This window comes from Sturnira hondurensis, unplaced genomic scaffold, assembly GCF_014824575.4.
Source record: "Sturnira hondurensis isolate 20B ecotype Veracruz unplaced genomic scaffold, ASM1482457v3 Scaffold0006013, whole genome shotgun sequence".
Classification (NCBI taxonomy): Eukaryota; Metazoa; Chordata; class Mammalia; order Chiroptera; family Phyllostomidae; genus Sturnira; species Sturnira hondurensis.
The window spans coordinates 200637-218083 of NW_028078644.1; the positions used below are offsets into that span (position 1 = coordinate 200637).

General features: G+C 45.3%; 1 protein-coding gene across 1 annotated transcript in view; it reads right to left on the reverse strand.

The window, feature by feature from the left end:
* The window catches only part of FRRS1L (ferric chelate reductase 1 like), a 29138-nt gene extending 17934 nt beyond the window's left edge, over positions 1–11204 (reverse strand). Inside the window, exon 1 of the mRNA XM_037047556.1 lies at positions 10883–11204. Within this exon, the coding sequence (XP_036903451.1) occupies positions 10883–11120 (238 nt within the window). The 5' untranslated portion in view covers positions 11121–11204. The remainder of the gene's footprint in view (positions 1–10882) is intronic.
* Positions 11205–17447: the final 6243 nt, after the last annotated feature.

Sequence of the window (17447 nt, forward strand, 5' to 3'; positions counted from 1 at the left end):
CTACAATGCGGAGGCCATTTTTTTCTCAGAATAGTTATCCAGGAGAGCAATGGCTACTTATGCTTTTAAGAGTCTACAGCTGACTGAGAAAGTTAATGTCTTGTGGTTTTGGACTCAGGTTCCTTATCTTCTTCTATTTTTTCAAATATATTATCCTTACTACTTCCTAGCACCTAGAATAATACATTGGCATACAGCAGATTTCCAGCTCAAAAAATACCATCATTATTATTATTGGATGTTATTATTAAATTTTCTAAACTAGACTGAGAACTAATAACTACCGGGTAAAACTGTCTCTATAAAAAGTACAGGTTTCTAAGTCCCAAATAAGAGCAAGTTTTGGGACAAAACTAATTTATATATGTACTGTACTAGTTTCATAGTGTTGGCAAAAAGGTTATTTCTTGGGGCTCTTCTAGGACTGATTTCCCATCATTACAACTGAAAGCAGGTCCGACTGCCTGTCACTACGAAAGCCAATACTTCAGAGGCGGGTGCAGATGTAAAGGAAAGTGGTTTATGTTCAGGTGCCAGCCATCTAGAAGATGGGGGACTGTTGTCTCAAAGTCCATCTGCTGGAAAGATGGGGGACTCGCTTCTCAAAGTTCATCTCCACCTCTCAGTGGAGGCAGAGGTTTTTAGGAGGCGGGAGGGGGTTGAAAAGTGCTCTATGTACAGACGAGCACAGTCCATTCCGATGAGGTGAGTGATGGTCCGGTGTGCCTCATCCCGGGTTAGCCATCCCGGCTCCATGTCATCCTGGCTCCGTGGCCGAAGGTCAGCACATCTCCTGGAGCTGAGATGCCGGAAGGTGGGAGTCCATATCTTTTGAAACTAGTTCCTAGGACTCTTACACAAACATGCTGTTCATCTACAAGCTACATATTAGTCAGAGTCGGCACTTACAGAAACAATGCCAACAGAATGGTGGGGTGGGTTACAATTCCCTGTTACCGTTTTCCAGTTACATTATTTCATATGTTTCTAAAACTCAATGAGACTCTGCCGAACAGACGTGGGCACCCATTTAAGGACAACATTTTCTCTTGTTCTGTAAACTGTTGTGTGTTAAAGAATTTGGTTGGCTTTGTCCTTGGTTCCTGAAAGACTAGGTGCTTGGAACTTTCCAAGTAATGATTGTCTCTTATTCATGAGCCCCTGGGATCACATCTGAGTTTATGCTACAAGGTGCAATGACTCAGGATGGAGGCTAGTCATTAGAAGCCCAACCACGTAATCAGAGGGTTGGGGCTTTGAGGTGGCCCCTCCTCCAAAGAGGGAGTAGGGGACAGAGAATCAAGTTCAATTACTGTAGCCAGTGATTAAATCAATCGTGCCTATGTCATAAAGCCCCAGGAGACCCCCTGGACACTGAAGCTCAGTGGAGCTTCCTAGTTGGTGAATACATTGAGGTACCAGGAAGGTGACATGTCCTGATTCCACGAGGAGGAGGCTCGGAAATTCTGCATTTGAGAGCCCCCTGGACCTTGCCCTGTGTGTGTGTCTTCACTGACTGTTCCTGAGTTGTTTCCTTCATAACAAAACGATACTATGAGACATGCTAGTGCTGGGTAGCTCCTGCATTGGTAGCCAGCTAGTCCGAGTGAGGACAGTCTTTCTGTGGAGCATGCCCTTGAACTTGTAATAACTCTGGGTCATTAATACCAGAAATAAATTTCAGTATATTCGTTGGGGTTGGCATCCGAAATAAGCAGATTTTATAATATTGCAAATTTTCCCCTGGAATTAAATGATCGGTTTGGCATACAATACCTTTGGACCGTGTGCCAGTATTTAAGATCCTGCCAAGATGCAAAAAGCCTTTTATGTTCCCAACACCAGTGTCCTGAAACTCCTGTACTTTGACCTTGTAAGGTATAAATTACCTAAAGTGCCTTCAGCAGAACTTGGGTCTGAAGTTCAGGTTCCAGGCACAATTTCTCACTGTGCCAACAGTTGCTGCTTTGCCTTGCTGTCCACAGCTGAACTGCACTGGCCTGTCCTTGGCCATGCCCAAGGTCTGGAAGCACCAGGGCAGACTAATGTCCACTGTCCCTATGTTGGACCATAGGATCCACCACAAAGAATGTCCCTTTTTTATTATAAAATCCTTTTATTACAAAATCATAAGCGTGTAATTCTGTAACCTAATAATATCACACTCAAGCACATCATATGACACTTTAGGTGAAATGTTCAAATTAAAACTATAAATTATTATACCCATATTATAATCTTACCAACTACACTCAAGCAGGCGTTACTCCTGCTGGACCCTGTGTACATCTTGAAAATATATGGTTTGTGTATGTTTTTACTCACACAAATGACACTGTGCACTGAATGTCATCGTGTTCATTATTTCCTGTGGAAACCTATCCATACAATGTTAGCATGAGACCTGTTGTTACTCCTGACTGAGAAGTATTCTGTGATGTGCATATAACATTTTCTGAAATATTCTCCCAGGTTTGGACACTGAAAGTGCCTCCAATCTTTGCTCTCTCTAATAATGAAGTGATAGACATCCTTACACATTTTCTATAGAATACACAACAGGTTTTTGTTTCAATAAACCCTAGGGAGCAACAGCTGAAGAATCTTTAGTTCCACAAAGCTCAGTGATACAGGTTTTTGGTCCTTGTATTCCTTGGTGTTGGATCTTTTTCATAAGAGTTTGTGTGCATTCCAGATGTAAATTCACTGCTGATTTCAGATGTTGCAATTTTTTCTCCCAGTCTGCCCCTGATCTTACTTTCTTCTGTGATGTCCTTTCTCGGACCAAAATCTTTGATGTATTCGAGAAAATAATTTTCATCTTTTGGCTTGTGCATTTTTACAGTCTTGTCTAAGAGATCAACGTCCACTCTAAGAACATGAAGATATTCTTGTACATGTTTATTTACTAACTTCGTAGTGCTGCCTTCGCATTTAGATCTAACCCATGTGGAGTTTATTTATTTTTTTAAAGATTTTAAGTAATTTATTTTTAGAGAGGGGGGAAAGGAGGAAGAGGGAGAGAAACATTGATGTGTGGGAGACGTGCAAGAGACACATCAATCAGTTGCCTCTCGTGTGCCTCCAACTGGGAACCTGGCCCACAACCCAGGCATGTGCCCTGACTGGGAATTGAACCAGCTACCTTTCAGTCTGCAGGCCGGCACTCAATCCACTGAGCCACACCAGCCAGGGCTGGAATTTATTTTTCCTATGGTATGAAGTAAAAAATGTTTAACTCTTTCTCCTATGTTGAATCAGTTTTTCTCAACACCACTTACTAAATAATTCATCTTTCCCCCAATGAATTATGACAGCACCTCGGTAATTTACTAGTTCTCATACAAACGTAGATCTATTTCTGAATCGTAAGGGCATTTCATTGTTGTTGTTTGCTCTGTTTTTGGTTTATTTGACTGTTCCTGAGCCAGGACCACACTATTTTAATCGCTAGGCTTCGTAACATGTCTTAGTATCTGGCAAGGCAAAACCATCTTAGCAATTCACAAAACTCAGTTCTCCCATGTGAAGTATAGTAATCGGTTCATCAAATTCTTTCCAAAACTGCTGCTGGGCACACGTCTGGGGCTGCGTTAGATGTTCAGATAAGCCAGGGGAGGATCGGCAGCCGCAGGATACCAAGTTACTCCTTCCCAGATGAAGTGTAGCTCTCCATTCCGTCACCTCTTTTACACCCCTTAACAGTTTAAGTTTTTCTCCATGCAGGACTGATGCGTCCTTGGTTAGGTAAAACCTAAATACTTTAGATTTTTGCTGCTATTTTAAACACCACCTTGTTTTCTTTACCTTCCCTAGTTTATTATTGCTAGAAGAGAGCTTTTGGTTTAGTGTGTTTATGGGAACCTTACTGCATCCTCTTGATTATATCTGTTTGTCGATTCTTGTTTTCTGCATAAATGTTCATATCAAGACAGATTGGTGAACAACTCCCCCCCCACACACACACTACTACCAATCTGGAGGCCAGCCTCAGACCCTCTGGGCCCACTCTACCAATCTCACAGGGCTGTGTTTTCTTTATTTATATGTTCATGTATATTTTTTAATTCTTCTTTTCTTATAGCAGCATGTAGGCCCAACAACTGATCACCTCCACGGTGTATCGATGTCGATGTGAACAAAACCAAGTCCATCTCTGTGTTCCAACTTCATTTCATTTTTGTTTCCTGCTGTGACCTTTGACCACTGTCTTTGGCAAGCATATCGGAGCCTTCTAGTTGGTTATTATCAGCGTTCCTTCAAATGTAGTCATGCTGTAGATATGCATGCATATGTATGCATATCTACATGCATATATAGATATTTTTCCTGGTAACAGCCAGGATGACATGACAATGGAGATCAATATCCAACTGGTAATGGTATTGATTACAGTAATGTTCTGTCACAAGACCACAGGAGGCATGGCCCCTGGAGCTATTGCATCCTCTGTCCCCTGTCTTGTCAATCATTAGTACCTGAGTTATACTGTAAAAAAAGTACTGTAACCGTGTCTAGTAGTGGAGAACACTTCGTGCAAAATGCTGGGCCATCTGTCCGCTCTGGCCCAATCTTCCCAGAAGGAAATTACCCTACAATAAATTCTGTTCTAGTCTATGGAATCACTTGCTTTGTCCTTCAGTCTAAAGATACTTTCTCATTAGAGTGGCCATTACACCTCTGCCCCACCATCAGACAAGGGGTGTCTACCCGGATATCCCACAAGTATATCAATTACATATGCCCAACATGGAGCTCCGCCCCCCAGACGCTCTTCCTTCTGTTTTTTGTTGCAGTGAAGAACGCCACTGCCCACCCACAGTCTCCCAACCCTGAAGTCACAGTTCCAGATTTCTCCACCTGGTCCATTACTTACTCATCGTTCCTTCTAATCCCACCTTAGAAACCCAGGCCTGCCCTCTGCTTCAGTCGATCTCCCTCAGACCCCCCACCTCCCTCCTCCTTCTTCCACGTGCCATCTTTCTAGAACAGGAACCTGATCTTGCCACAACACCATTTAAAAGACCTTTACCGATCTCCCCTTGCCCCTCCCTTCTCTCTTTCCTACACTTACTTGTTCTATTCCTTGGTCTTGAGACATATGGGTTGGACTAACGGTTCCCAACTTTTTTGGCGTCAGGGGCTTATAGGGGACTGGTTTGTTTTGGTCTGACAAATGTGACTCAGCTCTGTATGGAAAACCTACAGAAGCGAAGTGGTGGGCAGGAGCCAGACCTTCAAACCGAGTTTTCCCGTGGGAATCAGGCCTAGAAAATGCATACAGACTGTTATGGCTTGCTCTTGCTAAAACTCTATCATCCTGGTCTAAAACAACAAATGTGTATTGTCTATTTTCAAGGTAATTTCCAAGGCCTGTATGAGTTCTCCCAAGGACAGAGCTACTGAGCTCATTGCCATTCCCCTCTGCATGTTATTTTCATTTTCTTGATTGTACCTAAAATGTAGACAATAATAATCTATGTGATAGATAATAAATCTTTCTCTGCTGTAAGACTCCAGGAAAACAATAAAAGCCTGTCTAGGCAAGGGTCAGGGCGCTCTCCTCTTGAGGGAGTGGCCAAGGCACCCACAGGTGCTCTCCCCTTGACAGAGTAGTCATGCCGTTTCCTTTTTCTCCATAGGATTCTTGTTGCCTGTGCATTTATTCTCGTCATCAGCCACAACAAGCGGACTCTGCTGGATGGAGTCTGTCACAGGGGCTAGTTCTGTGGAACACAAATTTTCCATGGATACTGGTTTGGGGGCAAGGGTTTCAGGGTGATTCGAGAGCACTTCATTCAAGGTCACCTCTTGCCATGGAGCCTGGTTCCTCACAGGCCTGGACCGGCACCTGTCTGTGGCCCAGAGTTTGGGGGCCCCTGGGTTAGACATCCAAGATAGAGCCAGCTCCTCCTCCCCTTATTTTGTCATTCCCCATTTTTCATTACTGATTTTTAAATTTTATCTGTTTGTTTGCTTTTCTTTGTTCCCTTCCCTCCATTTTGGTGCCATTTTTCAAAACTTACTGAGACCAAATAATATTAGTTTAGGGCCAATTTTTTTTTCCTCTTTCTTTCTCTCTCCTCCTTCTCACAGGTGCCCTGAAAACCCTTCCAACAACGATTCTGTTGTGAGAACAATCAAGCTACTTTTTCTCCCTTCAGGTATTTCTATACCACAGAGGTACTTACTTTCTTGGCTGATTTTTTTCAGGTTCTCAGTATGGTTTCGTGGTTTCCATCTCTGTCTTATTCACAGATCCTATCTGTTCCCTTCTTGCAATCCCGCGGGCCTGCTTTGCTATACTCCACTGGGTGGTTAATGGCTTCCTGTTTGCTATTTATTGCCTCTAATTAACTGCTTGGATCACAGCCCTCAGGTATTAATTTAGGACTTGATTCCTTGATATTTTAACCAGAAATTATCCGTTCCAATCTCTGAGGGCTACTGCATCAGCCTCTTTCTCTTTCTGGACTGCCTGAGATGTCGTTTCTACTCATCGGAGTCATGTAACAAAGTGGAAATGTCATAGGACTTGGGAACATTCAAAACTCCGCACCCACCCGGAGCCTGGTCAGCAAGGCTTTCACTGTGCACTCCTCCACTCAGGAACCCGCGATTCTTAACCGCCTGCCTACCAACTCCAAACCCCTCTTCTCAAGTTCACTCACAAAAAAAACTACTCCAGTCTGCCTGCCCCACTGCATTTCCTAGTGCACGTCAACAGGGACCCTCTATTCCAGGCAGGCTGGACACCTTGGCACCTCATCCATAAGGTCAATCAACAGCCCATGCAGCTCTCTGCTGTCTTCTGGCTGTGAGCCTTTAGCTGAGATATTTAAATTTTCTGTAGGTCAGTTTTCTTAACTCTAAAGTGAAGATAATAACAGTACCTAGGTCAGAGTATTGCTATAAAGATTAAGGTTAATATGTAGAATGCACTAAGAATAGTGCCTGGAACATAGTAAGCACTTATTAACAATTAGCTCCAATGAGTGTTATTATTGGGCTAGATTCATGGGGGATACGAAGGCAAATTAGATGTAGATTATTTATCTTTAAAGGTATAGATTATTTTTATAAATTATTTACCTTTTTTGGTGATTTGTTTCCATTTTATTTTCCTACCTCAGAGAGTAAATGTCTATGTATCACAGCCAGGGGAAAAGTGTGGAGGGCACATCTACACATAAATGTTCACGTGTAGGGTGATGAGTTATGCAGCCACCCACACAACATGGTCGACGTAGGGAGGATGCGTGCAGGTGAAGGAAACCATGCCCTTCCCCAAGCTCTGCTCTTCTCTCTGCTGCCACGCTAGCTCTTTCCCAAGGTAGGGGAAATCCTGGTCGGCACTCGGTGGTCAGAGCCTCGTGGACTGGGCTGCCTGTGGCCAGACTCAGGGTCTGTTCCAGGGTCTGTTCCTGGGACCTGGCCTGCATGTCTCAGTGGCAGGGAGAAGTGAGCAGGACACCTCACATGGGACTCCCCCTACGCCAACATGCAGCTCCGTCTCTTTTCCAGAGCACCCTCAGAACAGGCCCTTTACTCATAACCATGCGGTAATCTGTTTCACGTTCTGTTGTTCTAATACTATATAGATTCTGGGATAAGAACTTCAAAATGAAGAGGCGTGAGAGTGGTAGGATTCAAGCATCAAGACATTATTCACACTCGGGACTCTGGACAGCAAAAAGGGCCATGGCAGGCTCGATAAAGGGCTGTGGGTCAACATCCTCGCCTAGTGGCAGGGCATGGGCGAGGGAGAAAATTAGGGAGGTTCCCCAAGACAGGTGACGTTTGAGCTGGGACGGTGGGAATGAGCAGCAGAGACTAAGACAGTGGGAACCCCTAAAAATTCTGAAAACATAGTTAAACCAAAAAATAATTTAATTAAAAAAAGTGAACATAGGAGGTGATTAGGACACCAAATCAGCCAGTGTCCAGCCTCTGGCTTTGGGGTTCTCAGGCAATCTGGACACACCGCAGAAATGGCACCTGGAGGGCGGGTAACGGTCAGTGGGCTCGCCCACAGGTTCAGTGAACTCTCCATTCCCACCCCCCATTATTTAATTCCCTTTCGCCAATTTCTTAATACTAAGCTATCTTTTCATTAAAAACTCAGTTTCCTGGCTACTTTGACCCTCAGAAGAAGGTACCCGGCATAGAAAAAGTAAGTAGCCCAGTCCCTAGAAAAAGGCAGCCCTGTTTGTACAGATAGAATAGTTTAAAGGTGCTACTCCTACTACTTCCACCTCTTCACTTGCTACTTCCAGAAAATCACTCAGGTTCCCTCCTTCTTTCACTGAATCCACCCTGGGAAGGTCTGCCCATTTCCCCTCAGTTCCTGAATCCACCCACTTACTTTGAGTCTTCACACCACTGGGCTTCCCCATGGCACAGGGCTCTGTTTCCTGACACCCTTCTTTCCTGCACCTTCTGGCTGGGACGCCCTCTAGGACATTTCCTGGCTCTGCTTCTCCCTGTTTGGCAGTCCCCTTTGAAGGTGGTGTCACTAATTATTTCTAAGGACCTCGGGAAAGTCTTTATTCAAGACCCACAGGGCTAAAGCCCCGGCCCAGGATAATCTAGTGGAGCACTGCCCCTTGAGAGGCGTGCCCTACAAACACCCCGCTAGCACCCACCAGACGATGGTAGGGTTGGCATGTGAAGATGAGTGAGGCGGTCAGCAAGAAGAGTAGAAGAATGGATAGTGAAAGCTCGGGATGAGAGAAGCAGCAGAGTGAGGAAGGGCTGTAAAAGGAAGTTGGGCCAGAGAGCAAATTCTAGATGAACGAGTTGAAGCGCCATCCAGGGAGCAGGGTGGAATTGTCACAGATTTCTGAGGGTCAAGGCCAGGCTTCCGGCTGTACCTGCAGAATCGGGGAGAGGGGCAAGCACACAATCTGGGGATCTGTATGCACATCACAGGCTCTGCTGCCCCTGCGCAGCCACCTCACCTCAATGTCCTCCCTCTTCTGTCCCAGCAAGGGCTTTATACTTCTCAGCTAACTCTATAGAGGAGTCTATGGCTGCAGCCCACCTGGTCCGTGTTCATAAAACTGGACTACATAACTAACTTCATTCTCTCCACAGGTGTAAAGTGACAGAGAACATCTGGCCTCGTGCTTCATTTGTTAGGTCCATGTGCCCCATGAGAATGTAAGCTCTCACATGGCACATCTGAGTTACCTGGCAGTGTATTAGGCTGACTACAAACAGAATAAATATGTATCAGACATTTTCAGAAGCAGATGGACTTTGGAATATTTATTGTTTTCCAGAGTAACAGATTCTTCTGCTCGTTGTCCCCCCACACTCCCTTTATACATTCTTTCCTTCTTCCTGGCCACATGGTTGCCCAGGTTGAAGACTACATTTCCCAGCCTCCCTTGCAGCTAGGTCATATAATCATATTATTGCCAAAGGAATGTGAGCAGCAGTGATCTGTGCAACTAGCCTAAAAGGAAACTGCCTCCTTTGTTTCTCCTTTCCTCAAGCTTAAGCAAGGACATGCAAGCAACTCAAATTCCATACAGATGAGGACAAAGCCTTAGAAGATGGTGGAGCAATGAGACAGAAGGAACCTAGGTCCCTGAATGACCTTGTGGAGCAGAACTGTCCCTCCAGCCCAGACCAGCCAGACTCACCTGAGAGAAAAACAATCTACCTTATTTAAGCCACTGTACATTGAGATCTCTGTTTCAGCAGTTAAGCTTCCACCCAACTAATTTATTTCCCCAAATCTCTTCTCTCCATCTTCCTTAATACACTAATTCCATTTTTTTTAATTGTGCATATTACTTCTCAATGGAAAGGCTACATTTCCCAGCCTCCTTTGCACCTATGAGTGACCACACGACTAAGTTAAGTATAAGTATAATTGTTATATGGGACTTCTGAGTAATCTGCTCATAGTCAGTGACCTTCTTCTTCCCATTTTCTCTTTCCTACTGTCTGGAAAGTGAATGTAATGGCAGGAGGTCAAGCAGCCATTTTTGGGTCATGAAGTTACAGCCTAAGAATTGTAAAGAAGCAGAAGACTGGGATCCAGTGTCTTTGAAGATCAGTTCTGACTGCTATTTCTAGATTTCATTTTTTTTTTTAAAAAAAAGGATTCCTCTTAGCAGAAGAGAAAGAAAATCACTACTTTCCAAATTGCAGGAAAAAAATAGGCCAGTTTCCGTTTTTCTGAATAGAATCAGCTTGGCTTTTGTGTTCACTAAAGCATCTCCACCGGAGGTCTGTGGCTGACAAACCCCCAGTCTCTGGGCCCAGCAGGCCTCAACAACGGTGGCTCACACCGGGGGACGATACCATTCACGATGACAGAAAAGAACTGGGATGGAGGCAGGGAAGGAGACGCGACCCAGCTCGGGCGGCAGAACACTAAGAGGTTAGGGAGCTTGCCATTGCAAATCTAGGTCAATACACACAGGGTGGAAATAAGGCAACATCTTTCTTTAATTCGTTATTTCTGCTTTCCACCGACCGCTCTGATCTCACACACCCCAGACCAACGGCGGCTTCCTCCCCTAACACCCCCACCCCCACCCCCTGACAGAGATATGGAAGCCAGATCCCGGGGTGCCCCACCTGTCCGCAGCTTCGCAGGACTTGGCCGGCCACCTCCCTCTCCTAGCCTCAGTCTCCCCATCTGCAAAGCAGACAGTGGGTGGAAAGCGCGGACAGCAATTCGGGCCCCGTCCCCAGATGGATGGGGGTCTGAGCCCTGCGCTCTCCGTCCCGGCCTCGGCTGTGCCAGGGCTGCCTCCTTTAGCATCCGTACCACCGTTCCGCCCTCGCTTCCGCTCCTGCCACCATCCCTACCCCCCATCCCGAGTCTCCCGTTCCGAAACCCTCTACCCTCCTGTGCCCTCACCTTCCTCGGACAGGTAGCGCAGGTCGTAGAACTCCCCCGCGAACGTGCCGTAGGAGGAGTCGTGGCGCGGCACCGCCTCGTCTGTGCCCGCGTCCCCCCGCGCGCGGCCCCGGGGTCCTCGGCCCCCCGCTCCTGCGCCGTCGTCCGCGGGGCTGGCGGCGCAGGCGACGGGACCGACCAGCAGCAGCGAGAGCAGCGGCAGCCAGGCCCCCGGGCTCTGCCGGAGCGGCCGCGCCATCGCTGCGCACCGAACCCACAGTCAGGCCGCGCGGCCGCAGCGGGGGCGCCACTGGCGCGGGGCCGGGACTTCGCCACCTCCGCTGTCACCAGCACGCGCCAGTTCGTCCCCCGCCCGCGGCCCGCGCAGCCGCGAAGCCGCCTGCACCCGCCACCGCCTGGCCTCGGTCTGCGCATCCTCGCTTGGGCCTTGAAGCCTCCCCCTTCTTCTACCATCTTTTCCTCCTCGCCAAGCTTTCTCCTTCTTAACTTCCTCTGTCCTTTCTCCCAGCCTCTCCATTTCTGCTCCCTCCCTCCACACGTCTCCCACAGACACAGTTTGTCCCTTCTAGACTTGCTACTCAGATGTGTCAAGTCAGCGGCATCAGTGTCCCCACATACCTTGTTAGCATCCTCGCCTCACTGCAGACGCATGAATCAAGATCTGCATTTGACCAAAGACCCCAATGTACGTTCAGGTTCAAGAAGAAGAGCTCTTTGGACACACCTTGTCAGAAATGCTGCCTCCCCCACCTTGTTGAAGAACTTTTTGATGCATATATTTTTAAAGCCCTTCCTATCACCCATTATGTCTTGGGCTCATCACAGAAGGAAGTTGAAACAGGAGGATCCTCACTGTAAGTAACCTGAGGCGCTTAGAGCCAGAGGGAAACTAGAGCCCCTCTCTCTGGGCTGGCTACACCTGCTCCCTCTCCAGACTTTCGGAGTGTGTAATCAGTAGAGGCTGCTGGTGCTTCTGCATAACTTGCTTCCTTCAGAACTGGGCGGGCTGGTCTACTCGGTTTCCCCACAGCAAACACACTCAGGCCCTGGCAAGTTTATACCAGGCCCGATGGCCACGCTGAATTCTCAGCTTTCTCAGGCTCGTCCCCACCTCCACGTGCGATTCACTTTGGCTGCCTACTCAGCCATCCCTTTATTCGTGCCAAGCCCTTAGCCACAGGCCACGTCTTCCCTAATGTGCTTTTTGGAGCCATAACACATTCAAACTGCTAAGCTGTTTTCTGCCAGAAAATATGAACACAATACCTTTTGTGCTGGTGGTGCAGAGTCAGCATTTTTGCCTGCCTTTTCTAGGTTTTACTTTATTTTATTTTTTCACGAATAAAATAATTATGAAGGCAGAAAGACATGGAAGCTCCAAATGCAGACCCGGAAGTCAGTTGGGGTGGAGTGGTGATCAGTGACTTCTATGATGGCCATAAAGATGAAATAAGGTGATATAGGTAAGAATCAATAGGGCTCAGGGATACCAATGGCATGAATGAATATGTAAGATTATACAAACATTGAAAAAAAGAACAAAACAAAACTAGTGATCTCAACCTTTCTCAGCCCGGGGGAGATGGGAGACAGTCCTGTGGTGGAGATAGTGAAAAGTGCCATGGGACCCAGAGACCACGTGTTCGCTGTTAGGTGTCAGCTGACACAGACAGTGGGCTTGCAGGGACAGCTGAAGCATGTTTACCCTGGCAGGTGAATCAGGTGTAGTTCCTAAAAACCTTAGGCTTCGCGAGAGCCCCCGGTGTGACGAAAGCTGCAAGAAATCAGATTTATTGCTTTCAAAAGGTTAGATGAACTACAACTACTTAAAAAAATCAGGCAAAGAGACTTCTCCCCCAAAAGAGCTTTGCAATGTAGGAAATTCTAAAATACTAAAAAGCCAATTGATTGAAAATCTATTAACACATAATTCTAAAAAAACCCAAAAAACTCTCCTTCTTAAAAATTGAAATTCCTTCCTTTTCTTCTGTTCACCAGGAAAGATATAGTCAGTTTTAAATAGACTGAAATTTAGCAAAAAAAGAAAAATGAAGTACCACATTTCTGATTTCAGTGTTGATTCTATTACCTTTTTATTGCCTTGATTTCAGTTATTACAATTAACAGTGATGATGCCAGAAATAAAGTAAAAGAAAACCAGGTTATTCTTTTGGTAAATTGGTCTGATAGAACCATGGGTTTTTTTTTGGGGGGGGGGTTGCAGAGGATGAGGGAGATGACATTGTGGGAGTGTTTGCACCCTCGGCCTAAAATAAGGCTTGCCGGTCATCTGTGGATTCAGTGATTTCCCCATGTTGAAGGACCCGGGGTCCATAGACTCACAGGGGCCACACATGGGCTCCAGGGGTGACGTGAAGACCCTGTGAACACGCTGGGGCAATGTTGTAGTGTATGGTTATTTTCTAGGGAGAACACCCACAGGTTTCATGGGTCACTCAGTCTTCATGCCTCTCCGAGGTCTTGGAGCCTACTCTGGTTCCCAGTTCTGTACCAACTGGGCTGCTTCTTTTCAAAAGTTTCTCCTACCCACTTAAACTGCCTTCAGAGATTTCCTTATTCTTTATCTTTTCTTCTAATATTTGAGCTTAGACACATTGCAGGTTTTACAGAGACTCCTTGCTCCTCAGTGATGTGAGTCCACTGAGTGGCCAAGAAACACTCTGCTCTTTTCCTCCTATGTGCACATTTTGTTGTGGGGGTGGGGGACTTCCCTGAATATCCCGAGACCACTGGCTGTACAAGAGCCAGCTATTCAAGAAAATACACCTGAGTTCTTTTTCATTTTTAAAAGACACCACCTTTATTTTCTGTTCTCATCAATGCCGTTTCCCTAAAACAACTTTTTTTTTTCTGTTATAAAAACTGCCCCAAATTAGTGCTGCTTCCCACTTATCGGACCAGTAACAGATCTGCCCACGCTCTCACTGTGTAGTAATAGCTGTGATTTCTTTTTCAGTCTCAATTGTTTCAGAAATAAAAGCTGTGATCTTGGCAGTTTCTCAAAAAGTTAAACAAAATGTTCCCATACGACCGAACTATTCCAATCTCAGTTATACACCCAAGAGGACTGAAAATGTATGTTCACCAAAAAACTTATACACAAATGTTTCTATTGCTCAGAATAGCCCCAAAGGGGGAAGCAACCCAAATGTCCACCAACGGATGAATGGATAAACAAATGCGGTCTATCCGTACAGTGGCATATTCTTCAGCCATGAGAAGGAATGAAGTGCTCATCCATGCTGCAACACAGGTGATCCTTGAACACATGATGTTAAGTGAAAGGAGCCAGACACAGGGGACCACATACTGTACGATTCCACTTATAGGAAGTGTGCAGAATAGACAAATACAGAGACGTAAATCAGAACCAGCAAGTCAATTCGTGGTTGCTGGGGGTTGGGAAAGGGGAGAGTTGGTGGTAACTCTAGATGTGGGGTTCCCTTTTGGAATGTTCTGGAATTAATGGGGATGTTGGCACAGCACTGCAAATACACTAAAACCCAGTGAATTGTACACTTTAAAGTGGTAATGGTGAATTTTGAGTTTTTCAAAAGTAGTGACTTTGGAGACGGTGAAAAAATATAAAGATAAAGATAAGGATATCAGGTTTGAGAAATATAAAATTTGGGTTGCGTGCAAGTGGGATCTTCTGAATTTTCCAGGACGTAGCTTTAAAACTCTTCAAACATAAGAATCTCCTACGAGGTCTACAGTCCACCCACCCTGTGGGTCACCGGCGTCCCAGACCCCTTGCACTAACCCCATGTCCACCAGGAGTCTGGGGCCCACACTTTGGGGCCCTCGCTCTGCAATGATCATGTCAGCAGGCTGATCTCCCCCCCCCCAGCCCCCAAAATAAGATGTGTGTTGTGTAACCTGGTAGTGCTATTGTTTGGGTTTTCAGTTTACAACAAAGATGAAGCGGTTTTACCAATTCACTTGTAGCCCAATAAATCCACCCAACCCAAGGTCATCTGCTCAGCTCACCATGCCAGGCACCCATTATACATTAATGTAGGCAAATAACCACGACAACTGCTGAAACAATGGAATCCTCTTGATTTTACTGGTTAGTGTTGAGCTGCCAAAAGTACTGGGTTTTCATATACAGTATGAGCCAACTGCTTTGTGATCAGACTTCCAGTGACATCAACCTTCTGAACATCGGTGGACCTAGGGGGACGTGGGGAAGAAGCAGGAGGCCGAGAGCCCCCTAGCACAGCAGCCAAAAAGCCCATGCATCTCTCCTCAGAAGCAGAGCCCGCCTGACACCCTGGAACATCGGGGTTCCTGGCTTCTGCAAGAAAACTTCCATTTCACCTGAAAGGCTTCCATCAGAGAGCAGCAGGTGAAGAGCAAAAGAGTCAGAAAGCAGTTAGGAGAGGAGGAGGGAGGGTGCTGGGTTGGCAGGAGGCGACGAGCCCAGACACAGATAGCTCCCCCCAAAATGTACAAGACCACATTTTGCATCATTGTGTGCATAAGACTGCAAAAGCTGTTTTAAAAGTACAGCCAGGGGTCATGTAGTATGGGGGTTAAAAGGTCCCAAGTACCCCAATTGCCCCAGGTGGCTTCCCCGGAGGAGCAGACAGAAGTAAAAGCCATCAATGAGAACAGCACAATAGTCTGTGAAAGGCAAAGCCAAGCCCCACACATTTTGTTAGCTTCTGATGACGTTACTGCACCACAGCAAGGTACCAAAGGGGCTGATGTTTACAGTGATGGCCATGACTCATCAAGAAAAGCTTAAATACTCTCCAGTGTACTCTGTTTACTAAGGCAGGGAAGTGTGTGGTACGTTTTAGAAAGATTCCCCTCAAAAATATTAATATTTTAAAGATTCAGCACTTCCAGGGCTAATCCTCTGACATTGGCATATTTGCTTACATACCTCATGTTACAACAACGCTAGTCAATGAGGCATTGTTCTTTTTAAATAATCATTAGTATGAAATCATTGGCACCATTCAGTTGTAAGTACAGGGACAGGAGAGCAAACTATACAATACAACATAAAAAATACAGTTCTAATACAAATATATGGGATCAATTCCACTTAACAAGTGGTCTTAAGAAATGGATGGACATTTTACACACAAGGGAATACAGCTAGTAAATCATCACATGGAAAAGTACTCAGCCTTGCTAGCAATTAATGAAAGAAAACAACATTTCAAGAACAACAATGCACACCTGTTAAAGTAGCAAAAATAAATAAAAACGGCAAAACCCAATACTGGCAGAACTATTGGTAAATAGAAATGCGTACACATTGCTGGTGGCATCATAAATTGTAGAAGGAATTCAAGCATTCAGAGGGGGGTGGGGGGGGGGCGGGTTGAACTAGGTAACCTTTAAGGTCCTTCCAACCCAGAGATTGGATCTTTCTAGAAAGCTGGCAATATAAAGCAAGAGCTATACAATACTTCATGCTCTTTGACCTGGTAATCCCCTCTTTGGAGACATTCCCAAGGGAAGAATCCAAAGGAAGGATATATATATATTTTTACAAAGACATTCATAGCAGCACTATTTATAAGAGTGAAAAATTGGATATATCTCAAATGTCTAATAATGGGAAGAAGTGAGGTTAGCCATGTTATACGGACATAAAGACATTTAAATGGGTGAGAGCAGACTCTGTGTTGAAAAGAGAAGCCTTGTGTTAGGTGGAAGAGTACAACCAAACAGCACGTACACATCGGTCGTACCTGTGTAACACGGTGTGCATGTGCATTGAGAAAGCTCGGGAAACAACCTGGAGGGCTAGTGTGTGGTTAGGGGGTTCCTTTATTCCTGCAAAGTTGTTCAAGTGCATAATAAAAAGTTAAAAACACAGTTTGTGAAACTTATAAAAAGAGAGTAGAGTTTCTTCTGATCAAGGTCCTATCGACGGGATCGGGACGGACCAACTTTAGAAATGATTTTCCTTTACGGAACGCCCAAATGAAGGCTGATGCCGAATCACCTTCACCTCGTAAGGATTTTTAGAATTTAAGCTGTAATTTCCTGCTTTGGGTTTCATGATAAATTATATGTATCCCAAGTAAGATCATATCTCACGAAGTCACAAGGGAAGTTGTGTTTCCGGTGAAGCTGAAGTACCTTAAGTCCTGGTGAATGCAGCTTTCCTTTTTAGCTCGTGTCTGAATACAAATGAATGGTAAAGACTTTAAAAGATCTGTGTATTTACTAGTGTAAATGAAAAACCAGCAAAAAGAATTATTCTCTCATTAAAAATGACTTTAACAAACAGTCAAAGCTTGGTGTAAGTTTCAATCATACAAAATCACATGGTTGAGATCGATAGCAAAGGATTCTGCTCCTTATTAACCCCTGTGGTCATTGATGTATACACACAGGTGCTTCTGAAAAGGAATCCACATTTTTCCATTGTTCTTCTCCAAGGCTTACCAATCCTGTCTCAACTACATTGAGTAATAGAACAACTCTAATACTCAGGAGACATATAATAACTTTTCCAATAGAGGTCAAGCCAGAGGTTGGCTGCAACTACCATGGCTGCAACTACCACGGAGAC